Raw genomic sequence first — 27925 nt, forward strand, 5'->3', positions numbered from 1 at the left:
CATTCATTGGGACTGTAATCATTCATATCCTGCAGGTAAAAACACAAAATTTAATACTTCTTTTAAAAAAGTTCTCTGTAGATAGTTAACACTGGAGAAATTTAATACATGAGGAAAGCAAGGGATTTATCTAAGATCCAGAAATTAGTTTACCAATTTCTTGTCACCAGTGGAAAGCCTACTTTTACGCTAACTCACAATTGCTGATATCCCTGATTTTGGACATTTCCTTTCATCTGAACTTTGGAACTTAAGAAACAGATGACAAAAAATAATTCCCTAGTGGTTAACACGTTCCCACTTATGATATGGTAAGTCCTGCACAAATATTATATATCCCTTAAACAGGCAATGAAAACAAACCCTTATCAGAACAGTCCAAGAAACCAACAGTTCACTCCAATTCCTTCAAGTTTGCAAATTAAAGAAAAACTTGTTTTTAAAAGGACCCTCCAGTGAGCTGGTAAGATTAGCCAGGGATACATGGGGGGATATCCATGGTAAGCCATAAATCTCAACACCCCTCCTTATCAATGTAAATGGTCTTATTTAGTCCAACAGGAAACTTTTCAATATTAGACCCGCTACCAAAAAATGGCCCACAATAGGCAGGGGAACCTGTTACCTTATCTGAGGGGTGCTCTTTCATCCTTATCACAGGGAGATACTGAGAAACACTGTGACAGTTATTTATCACCTCCCTAAAGAAGGCAATCAAACTTAACTACTGCTGATTGGTGATTAACTTAATCCTACTGTGCATAAGGCTTTTAGTTATCTCCCCATGAACTAGAAATCAACAAAGTCTTGAGTAAATAAACATAAGTCAAAATTTATTCACTTCATTATGCCTCAGCAGGATGTCTTGTTTTGTTTGATTTTTCTTTCTACTCAAAAAAACAACATTTTTAGAAATTGAAAGAGTTAAAAGTTAATTTGAGTGAAATTAATTTACATTTTAAATTGTGCATAACACCTGTTTGAAACATGATCTTGAAGGGAATTTAAAAATTGTTTACATCTAATTTTGCATTATTTCACAGTAATGGAAAAAAGTTAATTTTCTTTCATTACATTTTATTTTTTTTTTTTCATACTTGAGAGACATAATTTATTGTCATATGTGAAAGATGAATTTCTGTATACTTCTCATAAAAAACATTTATATTCAGATAATGTACATGGTTTCAAAGATCATTTTAAAATCAAATTTTAATTGGTTTGATCACGTAGTTCCATTTTTAAAATTATTTATATGTGTATTGATGCATATTCAAAATTGAAGGGGAAAAGGGACAAAGAAAATTTAAAAATAATAATAAATAATAATAATAAATAATAATAGATAAAAAAAAATAAGTGAAATATCAAAAAGGATTTTTTAAACAATCAAAATTAACATTGCACTTTTAGAGTAATTTCAGAAATTAAAAAGAATGGGGAAAATATGCACAGATTTTAAATCATTATGAATTCTACCCATGCAATTATGTAGCTTTCATCATATTTAACAATTCAAAGACTCCTTGCTGATGACTATTTTTTTTCACATCAGAATCAGCTTACCTCTGAATAAAGACAAAAGCTGGTAATTTAAAACTGTCCAATTGACTTTACCTTTCCAAAAACACAGCTGATAGTCCAGATAAAGCATTTCCAAATAAACAACCTACCCAGAACACCAAATCAAATACAAGTTTCCGTTGTTAAATTTAAAACGAGCGTTTCCTCCGTGTGTTGAAGTATCAGTAATGACCAGGTATAATATTGACACTGAGGCTTTACAGTAGGGATCTAAACATTATCACCCAACAAAGATGCACAGTCGACGTTTGTATTAAGGCTTACAGAATCCCCCATACCCTGTCAACACTTCTCTCTCTTTACAACAGATTTTTTTTGTAAAGTCCATTTGTTAAAACAACAAAGGACATGGGGCATTGGTGCTGGACAATAGCAGATTAGAGTAAATTTCATAAAGAATCAATTACACTGATACAGCTATCCGCAAATGTCACACTTGAATTATATTTTTGCATCTTTTATATTTTATAATTTTTGTTGACTTATTTTTTGGCACTGGCTGTGAAGACATGTGAGAGTTGTTTCCCCTGATACTGATTTCCCCAGGATTAGGTGAGAATTGTAAGATGAGGCTATTGATTTGTGGGTTTGTTAATGTAACTAAGATGTTTCATTAGTTTTAATTAACCAGATCACAGCACAAGGTAATGGAAAGTAAAATAGCTGGACTAAGTAATGGACGAGGATGTCAATAATGCAATGTACATCTGCTCTCCTCAAACAGAAATGGATCAAATTAAACAAAATTCAAGTAATCTACAAAATACTGCAAAATCTAGTTAATCTTCTTAAGATGAAGGGGAGATAATCCATGCAAGGTGAACAATATCCTTTAAATGGTTCTTACCTGCCTTATCTGGTAAGTTATACCAGTCCTGAGGTAACAGGCTTAAAGACTTATGTAATTAATAAAGACATTCACTAATTCAAATAAAAAACACACAGGGTATGAGACTGTTGTAATATCACTAAACATTAAGAGCCCACTTCCCCTGGAGTGCCCGGGCTACAATCCTACAATACAATATTGACTTTATGGTAGACACATGGACAGGAACTAGTGGTGACAATGAAGGGGGGAAGGGCTGGTGAAGTCTGAATGGATTTTTGATTGAGGATCTTTACCTGGTCTGATGGGTAATTCATCTAATGTGGAAATCACCTGAAAAAATAGAAGATTAGAGTCTAAGCCACTAGTGTGTTAAACAGACTGTAAGGTTAGCCAGTGAGCTGGAATCTCAAACAATACAAAGCCTAGATGATGCTCCCCAGTATACTGGAGCCATGCGGACAACTTCCACATTTACATATATAACAATCATAGGGATTCACATATTGCTTAACTCATAATAAAAATAACTTACTTCTGAAAATTCAAATACACTTTTTGTTTTCAGAATATCCAATCAAAGACTTATTAATATGTAACCATCAATTTTGCTTTCAGCAAAAGTCAAACATTTCTCACAACCTTTGACTAGGAGGAAGATGTTTAAATGACATTTCTATAGCTGATTCCTTTTAGCTTGCTTTTTATCCTTTTTGTATGATTTAAATACCAATCTTTCTCACTGTGATTTTTAAACAATTTTGAATAGTAAAATCCTCCACAATTTTATTGTGTTTTCATCCATGAGTCATAAATTAAGCAATGCAAAAGGGAATAAAAAGAACTTAGCAATTCATGCCACTTTGCACATTTAATTGCATAATTTGGAGAAGAGTTTAGATTTGCCTGACAAAAATACTTCAAAGTTGATGTAAAAACAAAAATTTAAAACTTTTGAATTATCTAAAATTTAAACGAAATTTTTCAGTGGTAATAAAAAAAATGAGACAATTTGAAAACAATTGCAAACACAGAATTATTTTTATTTATTTTTTTTTAAGTAAAAGTTATCTATTGAAAGGCAATAAAGATTTCTGATTGGGTTTCTTTCAAAATGAACAAAAGTACAGACTAAAATTTGCACATTTTAATGAAAGAAACCCATATTGCAAATTAAATATGTTTATCTTTTAGTCTTTTGAAAGTGTAGGTTAATTTTGCAGGTATGTGTTCAAGCAATCGTTGTTCGTTTAAGGAGTTTTGTTTAGAATATGCGCTGATCACAGCAAGCACTAAACTAAAAATGGTGTACTGGTTCCTAACAACATGTAACCACTTAGCATCAATATTAATGAACAGCGTCGCCAAATATCTTATTTTTATAATCTCCGTAATTTAGTCGATACTGACAATCTGATACAAATTCTCCGGTGTAAAAAATTTTAATACCATTAAAATAGACATATTCTAAATAAAAAAGCACATTTTCCAAAGATATTTAATACAAATTGTCGTTTAGAGAATACCTTAGAATATTACACTTTGCATGATACAGTCATGTGCGCATCAGGTGCGAGATGGTAAAACAATGTATCTTACCTACAGGCTCCAGAGAGATGTAAGCTCCCAATGAAGATGGCGATCCGATGCTTTTACCCGAGTTGCAATAAAATACGGCCCTACAAATATCAAAATCAAAATCTGCACACCTTCAATTTGGTGTTTATTCAGATAAAACACAATCAATAGTGGCGCTGAGAGACCTACGGTACCTGTGTTTGATTTCAAACCCTGGCAGCACCTAAGCTGTAATTATAGACTGTTCAATTATCTAGATCTTCTGTTCAAATGATAATCAGGGGTAGGACCTGTTTTAGTCTCCGAGATTTTGGAACAATAATAAGAATTGTAAATGTGCATAATAATTATACAAAAAATGAGAATGCAAACAAAGCTTGGAAAAGAATGCTTTCAGTTTTATGAAAATATGGGAAAAATAAGACGTTTAAATGTCTTTCATTTTTTCTCAAAAGACGAATAATTTCAAGGCAATGAACCACCGTTTGTAAGGGTAATGGTCGAGGTAAAAGAATTGTGACTCAAGAGAGGGCCTTTTCGTTTTCATTTGACTGAAAGTGTCTCTTCTCTCTTCAACAATGGTTAATTTTCCAATTACAAGCAACACATCTTCACATACAATACTGGAGGTATTGTCTGAACAATTCACGGGTCCTAATCTGATATGGCCAACCTTCGATTTCACAACTTTTTTTAATGATGCCATCTCACGTAATTTCACCAATAAAACAATCGCCATGGTCACTGTAAACAAAAGGACAAGAGTGGTCCAATGTAAAAATCCTGTGATTCATTGAAATATTCATCATTCCTTCATGTAATTAAAAAATTAAACGTGGACTCCAAAATCTATCTGTTGATCATTAGTTCAATCAATTCGAGGAAACAGTTAAGACTTTTTTTTCTTGTTTTTGAGTCATAGGGGTAAGGATAAATAACACAAACTCCCCCCCCCCCCCAATCAGCAATATATTTTATATAGATATATGTCCATAAAGGTAACCTGAAAAATGTTTGCCAGGTAGGTGTGAAAATTTGGCAAGATTTTGTAATAATGTTTAAAAATGTGTGCAAAAATAGGTTATCGATTTACACAGAAATGGTACACATAGCATATTTCAGCACCAAGGAAAACTTACGATTTCTTAATATTTTAAAGATTTATTATTTATAACATTTCTATTCAAAATCAGCCAAAAAATATATATCAATCCATGCATCAAATTTGTGCTATGTATCCTTAATATATGGTGTCTTGTTCGGGTTTTCTCAGGATAAAAATCAACCAGAAATGCGTAATTTAAATTAAAGTAGCCTTTATCTTGGTCTTTTTATGTGTTCCTAATTGGTGAAAGTACTTCAGTGATAGAAAAAATATCGATCGCCAAATACTCGTTAAAACGTTTGTCCATTTATGTTTCGACTTCAGTAGTCTTTAATCTTGAATTAAACAGCATTTCTTTGTAACAAATATAAAATTACCAACAATTACCAAAATTAAAGAATTTGGGGTGATAACCCCCTCTGAATGCTTCTAGACCTCTCGTTTGGTATTACTGTCTTCCCACAAATTTTTATTAAAATAGAAAATTTGGTGTTATGTCATAACACCAAATTTTCTATTTTAATAAAAATTTGTGGGAAGACATTACTTATAAATTGCGTTTGACCAAATCAGAATTTTAATGTCATTTGTCTGAAATCGAAAAGGAAGTTCTTTCCCACAATAACACATCCCCAAAATTTTCAAATTGTAATTTTACTTATCTAAAATTCCATAATAGTCACTTAAACAAAGATCAAACATTTTTTACTTCTTCAAATTCATCCCTTCTTCTAATTAATTCGTTCGGTAGAATACAGTGAAAGAACTTGTATCACGACTTGGCGAAATAATACGAATGATGAGTATGGTATTGGATAGGTAAGAAGGAAGGGGCGCGCACTGTCATTTCCTCCTTGATACCCCCCCCCCTCCAAAAAAAAATTCATATGCATTAGATGTCATGGATATGAGTTACAGAAATGTCAAAATGAACTTTTTGCAGTTATGTAAGTACGTGTGTATTTATAAGTAGAACTTACCAGTCTCCGAGTCTGTCCAATGCAACGCTCTCCCAAGACAACGGTGGGGGTGAATATACATGAATGTATATTACACTGCTTCGCGTCACGACAAATACGTGTACACATCGAAGGAAGATGACAAAAAGAAATTGATGCAATTACCGTGCTCAAAAGGTGTAACAAAACAGATTTGTACGATAATCGGTGAAGTTTTAAGTAGTGTGTAAAATCCATTAGTTCTGCTGAAGATGTGATGTATCTTCTGAAACCATTCCCTTTTATAACAGGGCTCTATAATTCAACAATTTCTTTTCTTATCATCTTCACCATCTAAACAGAACCGAAAAGTAGCAACATCAACTAAAAGAAACCTTCATATGAATTATTATTCTCAGATTTATTGCGGCCAACCTTTCTGCATAAACCTGTGATCTTTAAGAAAGGATAAAAAGCTTGAATAGAGACAGCCGAAAATCGTCCCTAATTGTATTTGATATCTCAATAAATCTTTCCTACTAATGTTATTTTAATTTCATGAGCAAGAAATTTGGCAATTGAATTTTGAAAAATTATTTTCATAGTTCGGATTCTTTTTATGATGTGCTCTTTGCTCGAGATAAATCAGATTTAATTGAACAACAAAATATTTTTTATAAATGTGCAATACCTCCTCCCTACATACTGTAATTGGAGTGTACTTTTAACACACACACACACACACACACAACCTCTGGCAAAATATCAAGAAGTCTGAATGTTCCCCACTTTCGCTGCAAGCTGGAGATATTAATTTGGGCCCGTCCTTCTGTCCGTCTGTTGTACACTGTAGTTCCCCAACGATATCTCAGAAAGTCCTAATTTAGCCTTTGCAATGAAAATTTATATCATAACTCCCTACGACTTAGAAAGACCCTTATTGATTTTAAGGTCAAAGGTCAAGGTCAGAAATTCATATATATTGCATAAAATAGTTTCCAGACTTTGTAGTTCTCTAGCTTTTGAAATACACATCCTAACTCTCTATGTCTTAAAGAAGATCCCCTATTGATCGATTCTTGCATGGTCAAGAGATCAAAGTTCAATATCAGAAACTCAGTGCTATACATGTATTGCATAAAGTAGTCTTCAGCTGATAAATTCTTTTACAGTGAAAATTATGACGAATTCACTTCTACTGATTTTAAGGCAATAAAGTTAAAGGTCAAGGTCAATAGTTCTTTCCTTTTTCCATCTGCATTCTTTTAGGTCTTGTATTCCTTAAACTCCCTTTAATTATACTCCCTTTAGCTTGTTTTCTCATTGTTTTGCATTAGATACGACATGTTTGTCTTTCTATCTCTTTGCCAAAATGTTCTTGTATAGCAGATGGCATTAAATTTTATCACACCAAGGTGAGAAAAGAGAGATTCATTTTAATCAAAATTTCTTGAAATGGTAAAATAAATTTGTCATTAAACATGGAATTTATTCTCCGAAAAATACTCGTATCAAAATTTCTACAGAAAAGCTGCACTCTAATGATAGGAACATTAAATTGGAATGAGATTCAGTGTAAATGGAGATTTGTTGCCGTTCTTCTTGTTTGTCTTCTCAGGTTCTCCGATTACATCCTGATGACAGTGTCACGGGAGGAGAGCATGTGGTTCAAATCATTAAAGTGGATCCACAGTGCATACATTTTAGACCCATTATAAAAGCACGGAGAATGAGAGGTTTGGGGGACAGCCCCCTGATCATTGTGATGATGAACGAGGTAGGTCCTCTATAATTAGGACCAGGTAAAGAAGCCCCGGAAGCACGTTTGAAAAGTATCGTGTTACAGAAGACTTTTAGAATAACCTGGAATATTGATAAAAGTATTTGAAAATGTAGGTCTGATTGATTTTAAGAGTGTATAGTAACTCAACTTTAAGATTGCATGTGAAAAGTGAAGCTCCACTAGAAGGTTCCCAGGTAGCACAAAACGTTTTCATAACATTTTATTCCCGTTGTATTGATGTTATCTGAAAACGTTTTTAATAAAACGTTTATAAAATGTTTTTAAAACGTTTTATTTTGGTTGTAAACACGTTATTAAAAAACGTTCTTAACAATCATTTTAAAAAACGTTTTTATAACATTTTTTTTCCTGTTGCAAGGAGGTTTTCAGAAAACATTTAGCATTTAACATTAATTTCTATAATGATAAAATATCGCGCAGCTATAAATTGAATAACATGATTAAAAAAAATACTTTGTGTAATAATTATTATAAATTTCATGAAATACAAATGTTAGCAGACAACATGAATACAACATTGTCTTAAAATGTTTGCAAAACATTGTAAAAACGTTACAGAAATACCAACTCCAACCATAAGAAGTTTTCAATTATTTAGTGTAAGATGTTACATGTATATATATATATATATATATATATATATATATATATATATATATATATATATATATATATATATATATATATATATATATATATATATATATATAACTTTTGATTTCTTATAAATAGCTCCAAAGTTTGAGTTATGATTGATTTTGAGTTGTGATAATTAAATTTAGAACCCCAAAAATTAAAAAAAAACAAAACAACAACAACAACCCGGAAATGTGTTCATATTTTTCTTTTATACCATTGTAAAAAATATTTATATATAACAAGGAGAGTAAAAAAAATTCCAAAAAATTATTTGTTCAACAAAGTTCCTGAATTAAATAATTCAGTGGAGTCATTTATTTGTGCTATGGGAAATAAGTTTCCCCTTCGATAATGTGTTTATCGAGAGTTAATTGAGTGACACAGCGGGATGCCATGGCCAGTGCTGATGCAGCCGATCCTTGTTGCAAACTATGTCCATGTGATCTATATAGGTCAACAGAATCACAGTTTTGAAAAACCCGGCGGCATAGGATAGGGGAATACCTTTCAAATGTCAACGTATGGTATGTTAAATTTTAAATAGTATTCATTGCCTGTATATTTAGCAATCATATAGTGTAGCTTTAAATACATATGCATTTAGAATCTTAGATCTTTCATTCTCATAGACTTAAGTGTATATATGTTTATAAAGTTCATTGGCATTTGAATTAGGCGGGCGATTTATTGTTTGAAAACTTGGGTTTATTTACATGTATTAAAATTGTGTGACGGGTTTCAAAACATAATTAAAACATAGTTGGGAATAGGAATGGGTGTGGGAGGGGGTCTTAACAAGACAGGGTTAAATAATTCTTAAGAGGTGGAATAGTTAGACTTTTCCGAATTTGAGTTATGTATTACAGAATACAATGCCACGTTAAACCTATTTTCTTTTGGAAGGGAAAGGAGAGGAATTAATTATTCAATCTCAGGCTTGATTATATATTTGCTAGCAATCAAATTTTGAAATACACATTCTTCATGATAAAATATAACACTCATTTTAGTGAATGCAGTGGTTTCAATGCAGGGCGGAGATATGCAGGACAATGATGCAAACAAATTCCATGGGTCAGTTCACTAAGACTGGACAGAGGGTTGAAAAGTGCACCCCTTTAAAGAATTATTAAGAGTAAGTTTTATCACCATTAATGCTAAGAAAATGCATTAAGATTCAGTTAACATATCAACTTATAAATCATTGTTAACATATCAACTTATAAATCATTGGAAAATGTATACAGCAAAAGGAAACTGATTTAAGTACTAGTAATGCTGTGTTGTTTTCATTTAACTATTAAACATAGGCGTCGGAGCCGGGGGTGTAAGCCCCCTCCCCCTAACTTTTTTGCAAAGATAGACGTAATAGAGTTAGTGAAAATTCGGGTTTACCCCTCCCCACAACGTTTTTGTTGGTTTAGCCCCCCCCCACTATTAAAATTGCTTCCGATGCCTTTGTTAAATATGTTCATACATTAACTTATTTACATTTCTTATAATTAATTTCACATTACATTTTAGTAGCTGCTGCTTACAAGCCTTGCAAAGTTACGATTTAATGAGAGGTGGGACGAAGAGGTTTGATCCATACCTTCCTGGAGGAATTATTAAATATGATAAGGTACGTTTGAAGTTGGTTGTCAGAAATATATAGATATAATACCACCTGTAATTTTTTGTTTATTAATACAACTGTATAACAAAGCATACTTTCTTTGTGTTTTATCAGATGTTTATACACTAGTATGTGTAGTTAGTTGTCAGATGCCTTATTACATGGATATGTTTAGCTTAAAAAGAAATGTATGTAATCAAAAATTACCCAGTATGAATGGGTAATCATTTAGTCAAAGTTTTATGTCCAAATCTTTGTTTTTCAGAAGAACACAGAGAAGTCCAAGTGTATAACAGATTGATTTCTAATAGAATAAGGATGCTGTGATCTTTTCGTATTTCAAACAGTACAAATTTCATTTGAAGGAAGACTGTAATTTTATTGTGCAGGTGTTAAAAAAAACAGTGTTTAGACAACATTAATGAATGGATTTAAATTTATTAAATTATAAGACATATATTGTTTTTTATGTTGTAAAATTGATTTTTTAAATGTTAAAAACGTTTTAAGAAATGTTCTCAAAACGTTTTTAAAAATGTTTTCCAAACGTTTTTAAAAATGTTTTTAAAACATTTCAGTACAATGTTTTTGCAAAACGTTATAATAACGTTTAAAAACCCACACAAAATAACGTTGTAATAACGTTTTAGAAAATGTTTTCATAACATTTTCATAACGTTTTTATAACGTTTTAATAACGTTGTTGTGCTAACTGGGTTTATAATCACTGCAATTGTCAAACCAGTAAACGAAATGTTCAGTCACACTTCAATGGCACAAAGAGGAAGGAAAAAGAAATAAAAGATTTTGTTGTTATTAGCATAATATTAAGTCACCGAAAACTTCTGCTGCTTTTAGCTATCTCTATTGTATACAACTTAAAATTTCCCAGTTTCTTCCCAAGAAAAATAGAGAAGACCAACCAAGTACGAGACTATATAGTTTAATGGCTAGGTCTGTGAAACCAAGGATGTGGGATGGGAGGGTGGGGGTTTGCCAGCATATTCTATGCAGTAGAAAACAAAGCTAATCTACAGTTGCGTTCCCTGATAGATAAACTTGTTTATTACTTGTCAGGGTATTTTAGTTGCCCCCTCCCTAAAGCTGTTGCTTACGGGCCTGAATGTTACCCAGAAAATATAATTTTTACTTAGACTCAAATACCTCGTGATATATGACGCAGTATGGAAAATAAAATGCTTAATGGTTACAGAAGACATTTTACCTAAATTATTTGTGATTTTTCCTTAGTGCTTCTAGTTTATTTCTTATTGGCTAGGGTTAGCCAAAGTCCTATAGTATACGACCAACCCCATTCCCATACTCAACCAATCTTATGAATAGCCTTCAGTAGAGATATAGAAAATCGGAATCGGATCGGAAGGTCGTGTGTTCGAAGCACGGCCGCGACTGACCTAAGTCGATAAAAAAGAGGTAGCAAGTGATCCTTCGCCAAGCGCTCGGCACTTTGAAGTGAAAGTGGCGGGTCCTTCGGATGAGACCTTAAAAACAGAGGCCCCGTGTCACGGTAGGCGTTGGCACGATTAAGAACCCTCACTGCTCAATGGCCCTGAGTGCCGAGTAAAAGTCTTATTTTGAAGCCCTTCACCGGTATAAGGTGACGTCTCTACATCGGTGAAAAATTCTCCAACGGGACGTAAAACAACATACAATCAATCAATCAACCTTCCCTGTATAACATGCATATTAATTCCTTTACTGTAATATTGTTGCATTCAAGCATGTATATCAAGAATAATACAATAGGCAATACCATCTACAGGCACTTAGTGGGGGGGTGGCCTTCCAACTTTTTTCCAAACATAAACCTGTTACTATTGAAAATGTTTATTGAAAGACTGGTTGCCAGCCCCCTTTTTTGTTGTAGCATAGTTAAATCATGGTAATGTGGGTTTTGAAAGGAAGTTGAAACCTACCCCTCCCCCTCACAAAATAGGATATATTTTTTTTTTTGCTTGTCAAAGTTTTTTTTTTCAGGGAGTAAGTTGTAATTTTTTTTCTGTCTGCTACCCCAATACTACGTGCCAGATCTATAAACAGTGGTAGTGATCGAGCAGTTGGCTGTCGTATATATGGAATGCCATAGAACATAATGTATATCTTTATAGATAAAATTCTCTTCCTCGTTCAACAGTTCATCTTTGCAGCATATCGTTTTAATTTTTAGCACACACAAGGTAAGCAATATTTGTCGTTTCGACTAAGTGAAGGCAGAAAAAAATGCATATTGGAGAGATTCGAAAGATATCAATACATGTATCTTTAATAGTAACGAAATGAATTAAACGACATCAAAATTTATTAATTTAAAGCATTTATTAATCTTGACATTTCCAATAAATTCTGCTAACTTTCCGGGAAGATTTAGACAGAACTCAATCAAAGCGTTAATCTTTGATATTCTCATAAGCGTGGTCCGGTGCTTTGAGGAAAGGACCAACTAGAAACTGAATTCTTCAGAGAAAAGGATACCAGGAGACATTTCAATCTTTTCTACTGGGGGGAGGGGGGGTCATATCTATATGTGCCCAGAAATGAAAAAAAATTAAATAAATTAAAAAAAAAAATGAATTTAAAAAACTACCGGAGTAATTGTTCACAGAAAAATTATAGATCTTTCCACCATTAAGGATATTTTCATAGCATTTGAGTTGGAAAAAGGGAGAAAATGCAAGAAAGTAAATAAAATACAATATATTGTTGTTTTTCCCCCCAAGAAAACATATAAAGCTTGTCAGTTGCAATCAGTCGTCTCGAATCACTCTCAGGGGGAATTTCAGTGATTAACGTTGTTCAACCAAAAGATAAAACGGACGTATTTTCTTGCCATGTCTGAGCATCTTCAGATTTTTACTTTGCGTTGGATTGGATGAAATTTTGCCGGTCAAACAAACGGATTTTAAAATTAGTTACGCATGGATAATGTGAATTAATTACGTGAAACTTCGCCTTTCTCAAGATGCTCTCCGAATTTCACTCAATCCCTGACTCAATCCGATACATTGAAAATAGGTCGTTGTGAAGTCAATATATATTATTTTAGAGGAAACCTGCTCTAATTTTTCGCGTACCATTAAAATCAAACGATTATATAGGGGATGAAAATTAATAAACGATTGAAAATGCCATGTAATTTTTTTTTAATTGTTATCTATTTATTTATTTATTTTTTGTTTGTTTGTCGGCATACACAAATAAGATTACTCTTGAAATATTAGGCTACAATTAATTAACGCAAATTTAGATTTTTAGTCAGTGCAGGTTGCTGTACATATTTTTTTTCTGTATATGCACAACTTTGAGCAGGCCGAAAGGGGGGTGTCCTTTTCGATCTTGTTAAATTAGACTGAAATATTTTGTGAAAAATTGAATAAATAGAATGATTAATAAATAAGTACACGTATAAATAGATAGATAGATAAATAAATAAATAAATAAATAAATAAATAAATAAATAAATAAATATTTCGATTGATAAAAATACTAAGTATGCAAGTGATAATTTATCTTTGAGAGGGATTGTTTAGAAATAGTTGCTACATAAACATAAAATTACATTGCTGGCTCTGCGAAGCACGATTTTTTTCTTTATAAAATTTATGTCCCTTGTGTAGAATCTTTCGAGAAAGGAGGGAAATTAAGTGTCGTGTACGTCAAATATTTCAACCAATGAAATTGGAGAGGAGAATCCCGCAGAACAACAACAAAACGTCGAGAGGCATACCTGACGAAAACAATGAATGTTCGCTTTCTCTTTGTTATATAAGGAAAGGGTGGCGTGCACAGGTGATTTGGGGTGTTTATTTATATTTTACTTAGCCCGACTGATGCAAAATAGCAGTCGTTCAATCAATGTTCTGATGAACCTTTAGTGTAGCCGCTACCGAAAACATGTTGAGACAGATGGGCGATGAAAAATTAATTTCATTGAACTCATTGTATATTGATTTGCAATAGGCAAAGCAAAGGCGACACAGTTTTCTCATATGAGTATGTTCTTTATGTATTGTTATCATGCTTGTAAATTTTGGCCATGGTTTGATATTTCAAGAGGATGAAACATGTTGGAACATGTATTGTTGTGAACAGGTCCAGCACAATCTCTTGATTAAGCTATATAGCTTGAAAAAGCTATATAGCTTTATTAAGCTATTCCAAATAGCTTGATAAAGCTATTTATGTGCAGTTTTTCAGAAAAATGTTTTTTGTAAGAAATAGACAAAAAGTCGCAAGTATTTGATTATTCATATATGTACTATGGGCTATCAAAACAACAACTGAAATCAAAGATAGTTCTAACATTGCAGCATTTGAATACTTTTAAGCAAAAGATGAATTTCCATTGTTTGAGTAACTGTACACCACCTTGTGTGCGTCGAGGCATGGATAAGTATGATTGCTTCTCATTGTACTGAATTATTACTAATCAATTATCTTGTTGACCATAATTGGCCTCTTTTATAATTTCAATGAAGAAGTAACTGTATCAATTGCTTTATATAGCCCCAAAACTTTAAGAACTTTGAGTACAAAGTCTCTTAAGGAGACGTAATTTGTTGAGTGATCTTTACATGCATTATTTTCAGAGGAGTTCAAGGTTGAATATTATCACTGCACCAAGGTGCGACTATTTGTGCATTCTGAGAAAATAACTCATTTAAGAAAAAAGTGTGATAAAATAGCTAAATCAAGCTATTCTGAATAGCTTAATAAAGCTATATAGCTAAATCAAGCTATATAGCTAAATCAAGAGATTGTGCCGGACCTGGTGAACATATGATAGAGAAGTATTGATATGTTTGCATTCATGCCTAATGTGTCTCAAACACAAAATTGAAATTCAATTGAGGCCTTTCATTTGTAAATGCAGAATCTTAAAAAAAAATTCTAGTTATGATAATGGCACTTGAATTCATTTGAATATGTATCTTAGATGAAATATTGATGCAAGCTTTGTAAGTAAGTAACAACTTCAAGTCATCAAATTTATTAGTAATTAATTCTGTTATGTTTTTAAGTTAGAATTTACATATTTGACTAAGAATGGAGACCATAATAATCTTGATTTTGAAGAAAGTTAAAATAAGTTGATTTTTTCCTGCAGCAAAAATATGCCAGTTGAAAAAGGATTGAGAGCAACATCGCCTGTCCATGTTCATGTTGAAGATGACATACCAGTTCATGTTCATGTGAAGCAAAAGGGGAAAAAAGGAACAAAAAAGGTTATAAACAAATATATACCAAAATTATTTTTCTGATTATTAAATTTAATGATGTTATCATTAACTAATCCAATATATTGATTATTTTTAGACTGGTTCTGGGGTCACAAGTGTAAAGGCAGGTAAATCTGTGAGAAGTAAATCAGCGTCATCCAGACTAAAGGCTCCAGTCACAGGTCCATGGGTGCCAGCCCCAGGGCGGGCCACCAAAGGCCAGAAAGTTTCATGGCAGGTAAGAAACATGAAATTAAAGAAATTTTTGTTTATTAAATAAACAAGATAAAAGGACTTTCACACTGCATACATCTAATTGTAATGTGAATTGATGTGCTGTTCCTTTAATGGAAGTGGCATCCATGTCATTGTCCCTGCCTTGGTTGTCAAGAAAGGACAAGGAGACCCCGGTCAAGATCAAGGCCAACTCGGTTTTGTTGGAAGGTATTGCATGCTACATGTATGTGGACACTTGAAGCATAAAGCATGTAGTACTTATGATTTATGCAGTGCATGATAAACTGCACCTGTAACTTGAAAATTATAATGCATGGCCATGTTTTCTCAAGGAGGATTTAAATATTGTATTTTTATTTAGGGGAAACTTTAAACTTATTGAAAGCTTTATAAAAGCTTCTCAATATCCAAACTTTCATGACAGTTTTTTTAGGGTTTGTGAAAGAAAACAGTATGGATGCAATTTATTCATTATTGGACATTTCCATTTAAGGGCCCAACACACAGACTAGAAATCAACACTCCAAAAGATGCCTTACGAATGGATGACTTGTCTACTGATGAAGAAGAACATATCCACGGACAAATGAAAAACTATGAGAAGAAAATTGAAAATCTCATGTCAGAGATGGGCTCCTTAAAAACAGAGGTATACATTATGGGGAAAATGCTTCATAGTATTTTGGTGTTTGTACCATTTTCTTCTGTTATTGCCATTGAAATGGTAAAGTCAAGATAGTGTTTAAAAAGATGGAAGGTATTGTTTCTTTTTTCTATTGGAATATTGAATGACATCTGTTAGATATTCTTGTTTCATTTGAAATTTAGGTTGAGATACAGAACAGTCAGAGAGAACTAGAGAGAAAGGAAGAGCTGTTAGAAACAAGTCGTCATGTGATGGATGCTCAGGAAAGAGAATTAGAAGATACAAAAGATGAGCTATCAATGGCAGAGCATGAAAATAAACTCCTCAGGAAAAGCATGGAAATGCTCAGTGAAGAAGCAAACATTAATAGGTAAAGACAAAATATACAACTTTACTTAATATTTTCTGCTCAATGTTTTTGCTGTGAATATGTGTATAATTGTTTTGCAGTGTTTGTTTTGAAATTATTTAATATAAATTATTTGAATTTTGCAATAGGTGTGATGTACAGGCACTCTCCAATGAGCGAGAAAAATTAATGAAGAAATTGATTGAGGTGGAAATGGATGGACAGGCAGCAGTGAAACAGGTGAACGAGATGAGAGAAGCCTTCAGAAGATTAAGAGAGGTCAGTTGTGGAGTCTGTAATTAAAGTGATTAAAAAAAATGGTCAAAGTTTACTGCTGTTAAAGAATTGATCAAAATTATAATCTCTTGTAAAACGTTAAGTCATGTTGAAAGCAATAGGTTGTGACTGTGTATTGATGTAATAATGGCATCATCATTTCACAGTCTTATTTTGTTCAAATTTTTTGCAATCATGAGTGCATTTTAAACTGATATTAAAAAAAAATAAAATTCTATTTTTGTTTTCTTTAATAAATATCAATGAATAGGAGAACAGAATAACATCAACTGACTATAATAGAATGGTCAAACAGAAGGACAGTCTTTTAGAGAAACTAACAGACTTTGAGGCTACAAACAGAGCTCTGAGACGCTTGTTACGGGAGCAACATCAAGCTGAAACAGCAGCTGTTCGACTTGGTGAACAGAGAGACCTATTGATGAAACGGCTTAGTGAAGCAGACAGATTTAATGAGGTTTGTCCATAATTAGTAAATGCAGAATATTTAAATTTTTTCTTTGAGACTCCATACATTGTATGTCCCTCAAATTTTATAGAATGTTGTAGTAGTCAAATCCATATATTGTAATTTTCATTTCACCAGCAAATGTGCTTTTGCCAAAGGGTAAGGTTTATGTTACATTCAGAGCATGTTATTTTTTTCACTGGACATATGATTATACATGACTTAAGTTTATTTTCAGTGTTGTAATTACCCAAAAATTTGTATTTGTCATTGACGTTTTTGTTTCTATAAATATTAAGTTTCATTCTTTGAAATGAAACTGTTCTTTAAAAAAACACATCATTCTTTGAGTGTTTTCACTAATATGACAGTTTTTTTTTTGTTTTTTTGTTTTTTTGTTCAGCATTCTGATTTTTGAATGTATGTGCATGAATATTTTTTTAGGAGATCAAACCATTATATGTACACTTTGCAGTTAAGACCTAAATACTTTTGTAGCGATTGAAGATAGAGCTTCGGGATAGAGATCTGTTAATAGCAGAAATGAGGTCACAGTTGGCAGCACAGAGAGTAAGTTTTTTTTTTTGGTGATGTCATCTGATAAATTATTTTACATTTATTTTGTTTTGTAAGTGTCACCTGAAAATAGGGGCGTCCTACATGTTCTTGAGAATAAATTGAAGATGAGTTAATTCTGATTTTAATTTATTTTTGTCCCCGCAATAAATGTTTGTTGGAAGTAGTTGAAGGGGGATTTTCATGTGTTAGAGTCTGCATATATTTGAAATATGCCAGATTGATACTTTACAGATTTTGAAATAATAATAATTTAAACAAAAAAAAAGGTGAAAGCATTTTTACACATCAATATTTAGTAAATATGCTAAGTATGCTTTATCCTTGTGAGTTTGTAAAATGTCAACAAAGATCTTGATGTAATAAAAATAAATCCACTATCTACAGAAAGCTTCATTTAAGAAAGAGACAAAATTGAAAGTAAGTAATAGCATGGAGAGGGCGATAATAATGTGACACGCCACCACTCATTGACTCAGCTGAACGTTTTAATCTGTGTGTAAATGGAGCTTTCATCATTTATCATGTACCCAGAGGTACACCTGACAACAGTCCATTTAATGCTACAGATTGCTGTTGTTTTAGAATTGGAAATTGATGTATTTGGATTTTTGCATGCTAATGATTCAGTTTGAGTTCATTGGAAAGAGTACCTGTAGATTTAGTTTGGAATAGAGAACTTATCTTCTTTTGCTTCTTTTCCTTTAATCTATGCTTTGTTGTGGCAGGAGTCTAGAGAGAGAGAAGCCTGACTTTTAGTAAATCCCTTGTTTTAAGGTTTTTACTGCCTTATTGACTATGTCACTGTAAGACAACTCTTCAAAGTTTTCTTTATGTTACATCTGGAGTACTGTTGTGTCTTATTGTGCTCAATCTCCCTAAATCATCCTTTGAAATGCAAATAATACCCAATTTTAAAAGTCATGTACTGTGTAGATCTTCCAACCTTCTTCTGTCTTTAACTTTTTTTCTGAAGCCAAATATCTCACTCTGGAAAGTTGTTTTACAGTGACAAAGGCAGTATAAATACTAAATAAGTGTCTGTTTTAAACAGACTAAAAACAATGACACTTTTCCAAGATTGTTCAAGGTTTGTATGATTCAAACACCCCGTAAAAGTAATACCTGTATTTATTGTAGGATGAAAACTTAGCTCTCTCTGGTCTCCAATCTTCCATTGAAAACACTAGAGCACATTTGCAAAAACAGTTACGCACCAAAGAAGCTGATTTAAACCGTATGGCGGTACAAATTAGGGTGAGTAACTGGATGTTAGTTTAGTGGTGAATAGTGTCACTTCTTTGTGCTTGCTAATTTCTAAAATTTATCATCAGTTTAATTTTAAAGAGTGTCTAATATTTTTTTTCCATTTGCTAGAGGTGCATGTGTCTGTTTCTTTGATTAGATATTAATGGTCAAGTGTGCATATCTGTACAGGAAATCAAATTTTTTGTTTCGTTGTGTTTCAGACAATAGAAAGCACAAGAGCTCAGGACAAGATTGAAATTGAACATCTTCAGGAACTTGTAACACGCGCCAAGGAAAAGGCAGATAGAGACAAGGAGGCCCTGAAAAAAGCCACTAGGTTAGTCCTTCAAGGGTTAATCTTGTTTGATCCTCCACTTTTTAAAAGTTATTTCCCTTTACACAAGTAGGTCAAGAAAATAGCCATTTTAGATTACATGTATTTGCTTGGCCAGTATTCTGTAAAAACAGGAAAAATACTCATGGATAAAATGGGATGAAAATAATATTTCTTTAATGTGGTGATTCTTCAGATGAACAAATTCAATAAATTTCAAAGACAGAAAAAAAACATTTCTTGATATACGTTTTAGAATAATATTTGCTCTTTGGAGAGTTATGCAGTTTGTTATGAAGTTACCTCCCCCTGCCTGTATATTTCAAAAGAGTTTCAATCGGGGAAATATTTTGAGAATGGCTTAGGGCATGTTGTTGCTTGATTATTTAGAGCAAGAGTTTGCTTACATAGACAATGTTTATTCAAATTCAGATTGAGTGAAGCATTTCATGAAAGGGAAATAATTTTTGCACAGTTTTTTACTTCCATTGTTTTACCTTCCTCTTCAATCCCAGCAGAGGATTTAAAAATAACTAACAAAAATCACTTATTTTCTGATTGATTTTAGTCCTTGGTGTTGAGATATGCATGTGATTTTTAGATTTTCATCCATGACAGTAGATGCTACATGTAGATGGGGGTGTTTTTTGGACATAGAAATGCCAATTTTTCTTTCAGCAAGTCAAACTCATTAACAACTATTTGAGAATATAAATATGCTAGTAAAATTTACATCTTATGGTCAAATATAGGCACATCATACAGTACATGTACAATCAGTGACTAATGTTTTACAATATGACTTTAAAAGGCAATATGTATAAGGTAGCCCATATTTATGACTCAGAGTACAAAAGCAGCGAGCTGAAAGAAGCCAAGATGCATTGGAGAAGATGAATGTACAGCTGATGGAGCGAGAGGCACAACTTGAGGATTTACGATCCCAGCTGGAGCTTATGGGGCCTCGATATGATAAAATGGCAAAGGAGAAATCCCAGCTTCAGGCCGAAAACTCGGCACTCAAGATGTAAGTTATCACAGGGCCTGTACATGTGCAATGTAAGCTACACATGATGTGCAATCAAGTTCTTGAACTGAAAAAAAAAAAACAACAGAAAAACACAGTAACTGTTATGTCCCTGTCTTTCCCTGGTGGTGGTTGTGCACATTTACTAACATTTTACATGTCACCTTTTATAATGATGCATTTGGTCACACAGTTTTTTAATTGTAGTGAAGTTGGGAACAGGTAATTAATGAGAGTGAAGTGTTTCATTCTTTGCTACCATTTTTTGGCTAGTTTTAACTATAAATTTAATGTTATTTCAAAATGAAGGCAGTAACATGATTTGAAGTTTTGAATAATGATGTTAGTTTTGCTTATTGATAAGTGATTTCATTACAGGTTGTGTGAAACAGAAGGGTAATTGATTTAGACATGAGCGTTCTCACAAGTCACTCAAGTAACAGGACTCCCTTAGGGAGAGCTTGCATGGTTGAGTGAGAATGTCTACAGTAGAATAATGTCCAAGTCTTTGGTTCTTTTTTGTGACACTTGTAGTGACACAGTTGTGAACTAACCCTGTTTTTCTTAACCTTCAAGATACGCAGTTGTCTGTGTTAGTTCACTATGGGAGTATATCATAGATATCACTCACTCAATTTCCAAGTGTATAATGTGTATATTTTTGGTGTTTCTGAAGGAAAAAGGTCTTCATTCTAAATGTATTTCCTATAAAAATTGTATTCATTTAGATGGGTTATGCATGTATCTTTTTAATATACAGTAAATCTGTGCAGGTAGTACATAAATTAGTTTGTACACTTACATACTAGTACATATATATCTGTTTCCTTTTGAAAGATGAGAGATATTTTGAACTGATATATAAACCTCTTTTTAATTATTCAGTTACACTGAGCTTTAATCAATTAACAGGAGGATGGGTGAGCTGGAATCACTAATGGACCAAGTGGAAAACAGCTCCAAGTCCCAGCAGGAATCAGTCAGTGTACAACTCCATGAAATGCAGGCAGAAAACTCAGCTCTCAAAGTGGAAAATGAAAGACTCAAGGTAATGGATTTCACAAACAGCTTAAACAAGCTCTTTAGTGAATTTATTGCAGTATACTGTCTCATCTTTTCTGGGCTTTTAGACCTCAATACAGACTATTGAAAGAAAATTCCAGCAGGCAGATGAAGAACTGGTCCAACTTAGGGGAAATCTCAAGCAGTATGAGAACCTGGTGGAGGAATACAAAGCTCAGGTCAGCTGACTGGTCATGTGACCTTTTACTATAGGAGCACTGCTACTGACATTTTGTGTGTTGGTTGTATGCTAGATAATTTTTTTAAACACCCAAATCCATTTTCTTTTTACAAGAATTTTACCTTTTCCCTACTGATAATTTCCTTTTTTATGTACATATACATGTATAAGATTTAACTTCTGCTTAGTCAAGTCCCAGCTAACATTGTTTGAATAGATTAGACCATGTGGCCTTGTATAATATCAAGTCAAGATAACTTATTGAATACAGGCAGCAGGAAAAGGACAGGTTAACAAAACAGTTGTTGACTTGCCTCTGTCAAACTCAAATGTAAGTTCACTGTTGTCGTCTCATGTAGTCTTTGTATATTGCAGAATTAAAGAACAGCATGCCTTATTAAAGTCAGAATTGCAAAAAGATTTTATAAAATGAAATTTAGAAATTTTATTTACATTCATTGATATATTATGCATCCCTTGTCAGTTTTTCATTCTCACATTTTATAATTTCATTTGGTGACTTTAACAATTATCACTTCATTATTACACTTACCATCATTTTAATTTAAAGCACTTTACATGTATTCACGTTAGTTTTAAGTTAATATAAGGGAATTGAAGGGTACAGTGATTTGCTTTGTTGCTGTAGGCTTGTATTTGGTGCGGGGGTGTGTCAATAGGTGCTTGTGATTTCAGATGAACAAATCTCGCCAGGAAGCTGATGATACTCTGGTACAGTTGGCCGAGGAGAAAAAGAACACAGATTTTATAGCCAGGGAAAGCGAAATAGAATTAGAAAAGGTTGGGATATACTGCATGTTTATTAGCAAGGGTTAAAGTCAAAGTTTGGAAAGATATAGTTCTTTTGCTATCAAAACTTTGATTTTTTTCCTTGCACACATGTACAGTGTATGCTAGTATGATATACTCTCAGACTTTTATCTAGTTTATATGATAAAGAAGGGTGTTGGGGATATATCACTGCTTTCCATTTTGTATCATAACTATTGCATTAACACTGACAATTGATTTTGTTTGTGGTAAACATTGTCTTGCCTTAGCATGTTTTTAAATTAATGAATTCTTGAAATTGTACAGTGCTCAATTCTTTCAAATTATTGCAATTCATGTTTGTTATGTAATTTATGATAACTTGTTAACACACAAAACTACAGAAGCAATTCACAGTCAAAAATCTTCATACTAACCATCAAACAGCATCAAGATGAGAAATGATTTAAAAAAGCATATAATATGAAACAGAGAAGAGTATTTGAAGTAAATTTACATTTTTTTAAAACTTTGTCTTGATGCTGTGGATTTACCGGTATCTGTTAACTCCAGATATTTACATATCCTCCTATTCTTTCTGTTCTTAATCAGCCAAATCAAACTACAGGGCATTATTTCCCTGTATCCCAGCTCTCTAACTCTGGTTTGGGTCCAGAGCCTCAGGTAAGATCACTCAACTGCATGCTGAGTATTCACAGCAAGACTGTGACAAACTGACACAATTATAATGTTCAAATACTTTGTCCTTTGTATTCAGGAGCTTGCTTCACATTCTGGCAATTAAGAGGATACATTTAAGATTTTATGTTTATAATTTTTCTTGACATGCTCAGCTGTATAAATACTCTCATTCCTGCATGGAAATTTACATTTAATGTTTGTAAAAAATGATTTGTTATCAATAGTTTTGAGTTAAAGTGGTTTACTTATGTATTCTTAATTCAATATTGGATTACCCAACCAATATTTAAGAATACATAAGTAATATATAATTCATAAGTAAGTAACTATTGAGAGAAGTACTGATATAGTTCTATGTACACAGAATTTACCCTTTTAAATTAAAACATATTGGTTTTACTTTTCAGGTCAAAGTTCGTCTCCATCAGCGTCTCCAAGAACTTGAACCACTTCCTGACATGCTCAAGTCAACAGAACTTAAATTATTTGAGTCCCAAGAAAGAATGCTTCTGTATGAGAAAAAGAATACAGAAAATACTAAGCTGATTGCAGAACTTACAGCCAAGGTAAACAAATAATACCATATGATCTTGATTGAAACTGTCAGGTGTTTAAAGATGAAACCTTTAGAAGGGAATGTGATTTAAATGAGCATCAACTTCTATAGTTAACATGCATTAAATCCTTCCGTTAAGTTGCTAAGCTTATAAATGACTATGCTTCAACAGTTCTGTTACAGTCTGTCTGATTGGTTTACAGGTAGAGCATGTGACAGATCAGCTGGAACAGAACAGGAACAGGTGCCACGAGGCACAGGACGAAAACCGCCTCATGCAGAGCAAGATAGAATCACTAGAAAGGTGAATTTTCTTAGTGTCTGGCCCTGTTTGAAGTCTTAAAATAGGAAATTATACATGCTCCTAAACTGACTTATAAATCAAGTCTTATGTTCTTACTGATAACATAAAAATCTGTATATAACCTCTAATATTCATTATTAAATTTCTAATTTATTTATCAAGCTTCTGGATTGTGACCAAAAATATTCAAAAGAGATAATCAGGGAATTTGTATGAAGTTTCTTTCCTATGATTGAAAGTTTCATTGCATTAGGAAATGTCCAAAAAAAAGGTATTAAAGTGGGAAACACTTAAAATTGTAGGAAACTGCGTGACTCAGAAGAAGCTAACAGAGAGTTGATGGCCAGTGTGGCGAAGCGAGAGGAGGGATTACATCAAAACAATGTCAGTTCTTAATTTGGAATTAATGTGATAACTGCCTTCAAATAAAAAAAAGTAATTGTATTCATTAAAATGAATTTTCTTTTACCAACAGCTTCGCTTGGAAGAAAAGTCTCGAGAAAATGCTAGTCTTACTCGCCAGTTAGAAAATGCTTTGTCGGATATACGACGCCAAACAGAACAGACCAGAGATAAAGCACTCCAAAAGGTCAGTTGTGTAATAAGAGATTTATTGACTTGATCTGAGCAAAACCTTTTTATTTGACTCAAAAACTGAAATGCATAAAATATCATCTAATGTCACTTAGAAAGTGAATCAGTATGCCTACTGTCATTGGAATTGACCTTTACCTTCAACTTGGTAATAAAACACATGAGTCACTATGTTGACATGATGATTATTCAATAATATTTACATTTGCAAATGTTTTCTTTTATATAACACTATTGAAAGTAATGCGTATCTATATCCGTATAAACACGGGTTCCTCGTGTCATAAACGTTCAACGTAATTTCTCAGTGACGTCATAAAGGGTCGATGCGCAATCAGAGGATCAAACACGTGCCGTTGGGTTTGAAAAATAAAACGTTTCACGCGTTAAAGATTATAATCAGGCAAATATAAAATATGAATAAGTCACAAATGTAAATATAAGTAATAAAGTATCATTTTTAAGCATCTATCGGGCTATAAATACGGGTTAGTACGAGATCAAATTTACCATAAAGCCCTTTGGGCTTTATGGAATTTGATCTCGTGACCAACCCGTATTTATAGCCCGATAGATGTTTAAAAATGATACCTTATTTCTTAAATAATAAATATTTGATTAATTTATGCTGATTTTGACTTTTTACTTTTAATTCTTAAATGATTTTCACAGGATTCTTTTTTTTTCAATTCTTTGTTTCTACAATTTGTTACCATAAACCATGGCATAGTAATGTAAAATGGGCATCTGATCAATCCTGGCTGATTACCTGATAGACAGATGGATTGGTCAACAGTTCACAGATTAAAAATCAGTGGTGGTTGATTCTAGAGTATAACAAAGCAAGGAAATTTGTGTGTACAAGATGATTTTAAATAGTATTCAGCAGTTAAACCTAAAAATTGAAGCCCCCCTCCCCCCCCCCCCACCCCCCAGTTAGTTTTATTTATACTTCCACTCATATTTATTGAATATTGCTGTTTACATCGTAAGAATTTTATTGTATTACAGGAGAGAACATATCAGACTCGAATTACCGACCTGGAGTCTCAGATGAGTCAGTGTCGAGCAGAAATAGCTCGCCTGAAACGGGAAAAGGAAGAGGTAATCCATTAATCTTTGTTTAGATCTCAATTTCATTTCATAAATTATCTGCAAATTTTCTTGCTAACTACTATATCTATCAAAGATTTATTAATATATGTTATTATTATATGTATTTTTTTTTTTTTTGCAGAATGAAAGGAAGTTTAATTCAAGGTTATATGACCTCAAGGACCGTCTAGAACAATCCCACAGTACCAACCGCAGCATGCAGAATTATGTCCAGTTCCTCAAGAATTCCTATGCCAATGTATTTGGGGACAGCACGGTCTCTTACCCTTCAACCCCTCTTAACTCAGGACACCCCCAAATCTAGTATTTTCTCCCCCTATATTTTTGTAGGAATAAAAGCAATCCATCTTTTATTTAATCTTTTAAACTATGTTTTGTGTACTTTTTATGAGAATTTTTATGCCCCGCCATGAATATGGCCGGGGCATATAGTGTTTGTCATGTCCGTCTTCCGTCCTTCCGTCCTTCTGTCCTTCCGTCTGTCCTTCCGTCACACTTTGCGTTTAGCTCTGTTCAAAGCTCAGTTTCAAAGAAACTATCCAAGATATTTTTATCAAACTTCATATGCTGATAGATATTGATGAGAGCTATGCAACTGCATCAACATTTTTTGACCTTGACCTTTCCTTTGACCTTGATCTCACTTTTCTTAAATAAGTGTTTAGCTCAGTTTTAAAGATATCATTCAAGATAGTGTAATCAAACTTCATATGTTGATACATACTGATGTAAACTATTCAACTGCATCAACATTTTTTGACCTTGACCTTTCTTTTGACCTTGACCTCACTTTTCCTAAATTAGTATTTAGCTCAGTTTTAAAGATACCATTCAAGATAGTGTAATCAAACTTCATATGTTGATACATACTGATGTAAGCTATTCAACTGCATCAACATTTTTGACCTTGACCTTTCTTTTGACCTTGACCTCACTTTTCTTAAATTAGTGTCAAACTTCATATGCTGATGCATACTGATGAGAGCTATTCAACTGCATCAATATTTTTGACCTTGACCTTTCCTTTGACCTTGACCTCACTTTTCTTAAATAAGTGTTTAGCTCAGTTTTACCATTCAAGATAGTGTTATCAAACTTCATATGCTGATACATACTGATGAGAGCTATTCAACTGCAGCATCATTTTTTGACCTTGACCTTTTTCTTTGACCTTGACCTCACTTTTCTTAAATTAGTGTCAAACTGCATATGCTGATACATACTGATGAAAGCTATTCAACTGCATCAATATTTTTTGACCTTGACCTTTCCTTTGACCTTGACCTCACTTTTCTTAAATTATTTTTTAGCTCAGTTTTAAAGAAACCATTCCTAATATTTTTATCAAACTTCATATGCTAATACATACTGATGTAACATTTTCAACTGCATCAACAATTTTTGTCCTTGACCTTTCCTTTCACCTTGACCTCACTTTTCTTAAATTAGTGTCAAACTTTATATGCTGATACATACTGATGTAAGCTATTCAACTGCATCAATATTTTTTCACCTTGACCTTTCCTTTGACCTTGACCTCACTTTTCTCAATTTGTGTTAAAATGTTGTGTTACTAATATACACTCGGCGGGGCATTCATGTCCTATGGACATATTTCTAGTTAAGATATTGAAAGCGTTTTAGAAAAGGTAAAAATAATCATGCATAAATTTTCTTATCTCTATATATAAATGTATAATGTATTATACTAGCATTCAGACTGTATTTTGTAAAAGCAGTTACTTGCCTAAAGATAGTTAAATGAGGCACATGTAATGTGTTAAATTTATGTGATTATCATACCCCCTTCCCCAAACAGTTATGGGGTAGAGAGGAATCAACATGTCTGTTTGTCTGTCAGTATGTCTGCCAGAATGTCCATCCCTTTTCCTTTACTGCCTTTAACTTTTAAATGGAGTAATGAAACTCAAAAGTTGCTCATGATCTGAGAGTGAATTTAGACTGTTATTCAAAGTCATTTTTACGAAGTCAAAAAGATAACATTTTGCTCTGGTTATAACTTTGAAATGCAGAGATTTTAGAAAAAGCTACATGATTTAGAAATGTTGTGTAGTATAAGCCAAAAATGTTAATTTAGAGAGTATAGAAACTCATATTTTTAAAACATATTGCTTAAGATCACTG

At 32.9% G+C, this 27925-nt stretch overlaps 1 protein-coding gene across 7 annotated transcripts; it reads left to right on the top strand.

Moving 5' to 3' along the window:
* The first annotated feature begins 13767 nt into the window (after window positions 1–13767).
* Window positions 13768–26365, top strand: LOC133173035 (outer dense fiber protein 2-like). Of its 7 annotated transcripts, XM_061307922.1 has the most exons (22): window positions 13768–13902; window positions 15221–15338; window positions 15430–15570; window positions 15687–15776; window positions 16063–16218; window positions 16398–16585; window positions 16714–16843; window positions 17112–17318; window positions 17808–17879; window positions 18273–18305; window positions 19026–19142; window positions 19355–19470; window positions 20315–20494; window positions 21407–21542; window positions 21625–21735; window positions 22434–22538; window positions 23618–23776; window positions 23970–24070; window positions 24373–24454; window positions 24546–24659; window positions 25676–25768; window positions 25902–26363. In XM_061307922.1, exons 2-22 carry the CDS (start codon window positions 15228–15230, stop codon window positions 26082–26084), a joined length of 2625 nt encoding a protein of 874 aa, XP_061163906.1. In that variant the 5' UTR covers window positions 13768–13902; window positions 15221–15227; the 3' UTR covers window positions 26085–26363. The 7 variants fall into 7 exon arrangements, with proteins under 7 accessions (XP_061163906.1, XP_061163912.1, XP_061163910.1 ...); XM_061307928.1 differs by lacking the exon at window positions 20315–20494 and having other exon boundaries at window positions 25902–26365; XM_061307926.1 differs by lacking the exon at window positions 19026–19142 and having other exon boundaries at window positions 25902–26362.
* The last annotated feature ends 1560 nt before the right edge of the window (window positions 26366–27925 follow it).

This window comes from Saccostrea echinata, unplaced genomic scaffold, assembly GCF_033153115.1.
Source record: "Saccostrea echinata isolate AGI-Se365-2 ecotype Australia unplaced genomic scaffold, CSIRO_AGI_Sech_v1 ptg000056l, whole genome shotgun sequence".
Taxonomy (NCBI): domain Eukaryota; kingdom Metazoa; phylum Mollusca; class Bivalvia; order Ostreida; family Ostreidae; genus Saccostrea; species Saccostrea echinata.

Coding starts and splice junctions, on each gene's coding strand:
- LOC133173035 (XM_061307922.1), top strand. CDS start 15,228: ATGCCAGTTGAAAAAGGATTGAGAGCAACATCGCCTGTCCATGTTCAT. Junction 20,495..21,406: donor GAAAACTCGGCACTCAAGAT/GTAAGTTATCAC, acceptor ATCAATTAACAG/GAGGATGGGTGAGCTGGAAT. Junction 22,539..23,617: donor GCGAAATAGAATTAGAAAAG/GTTGGGATATAC, acceptor TTTACTTTTCAG/GTCAAAGTTCGTCTCCATCA.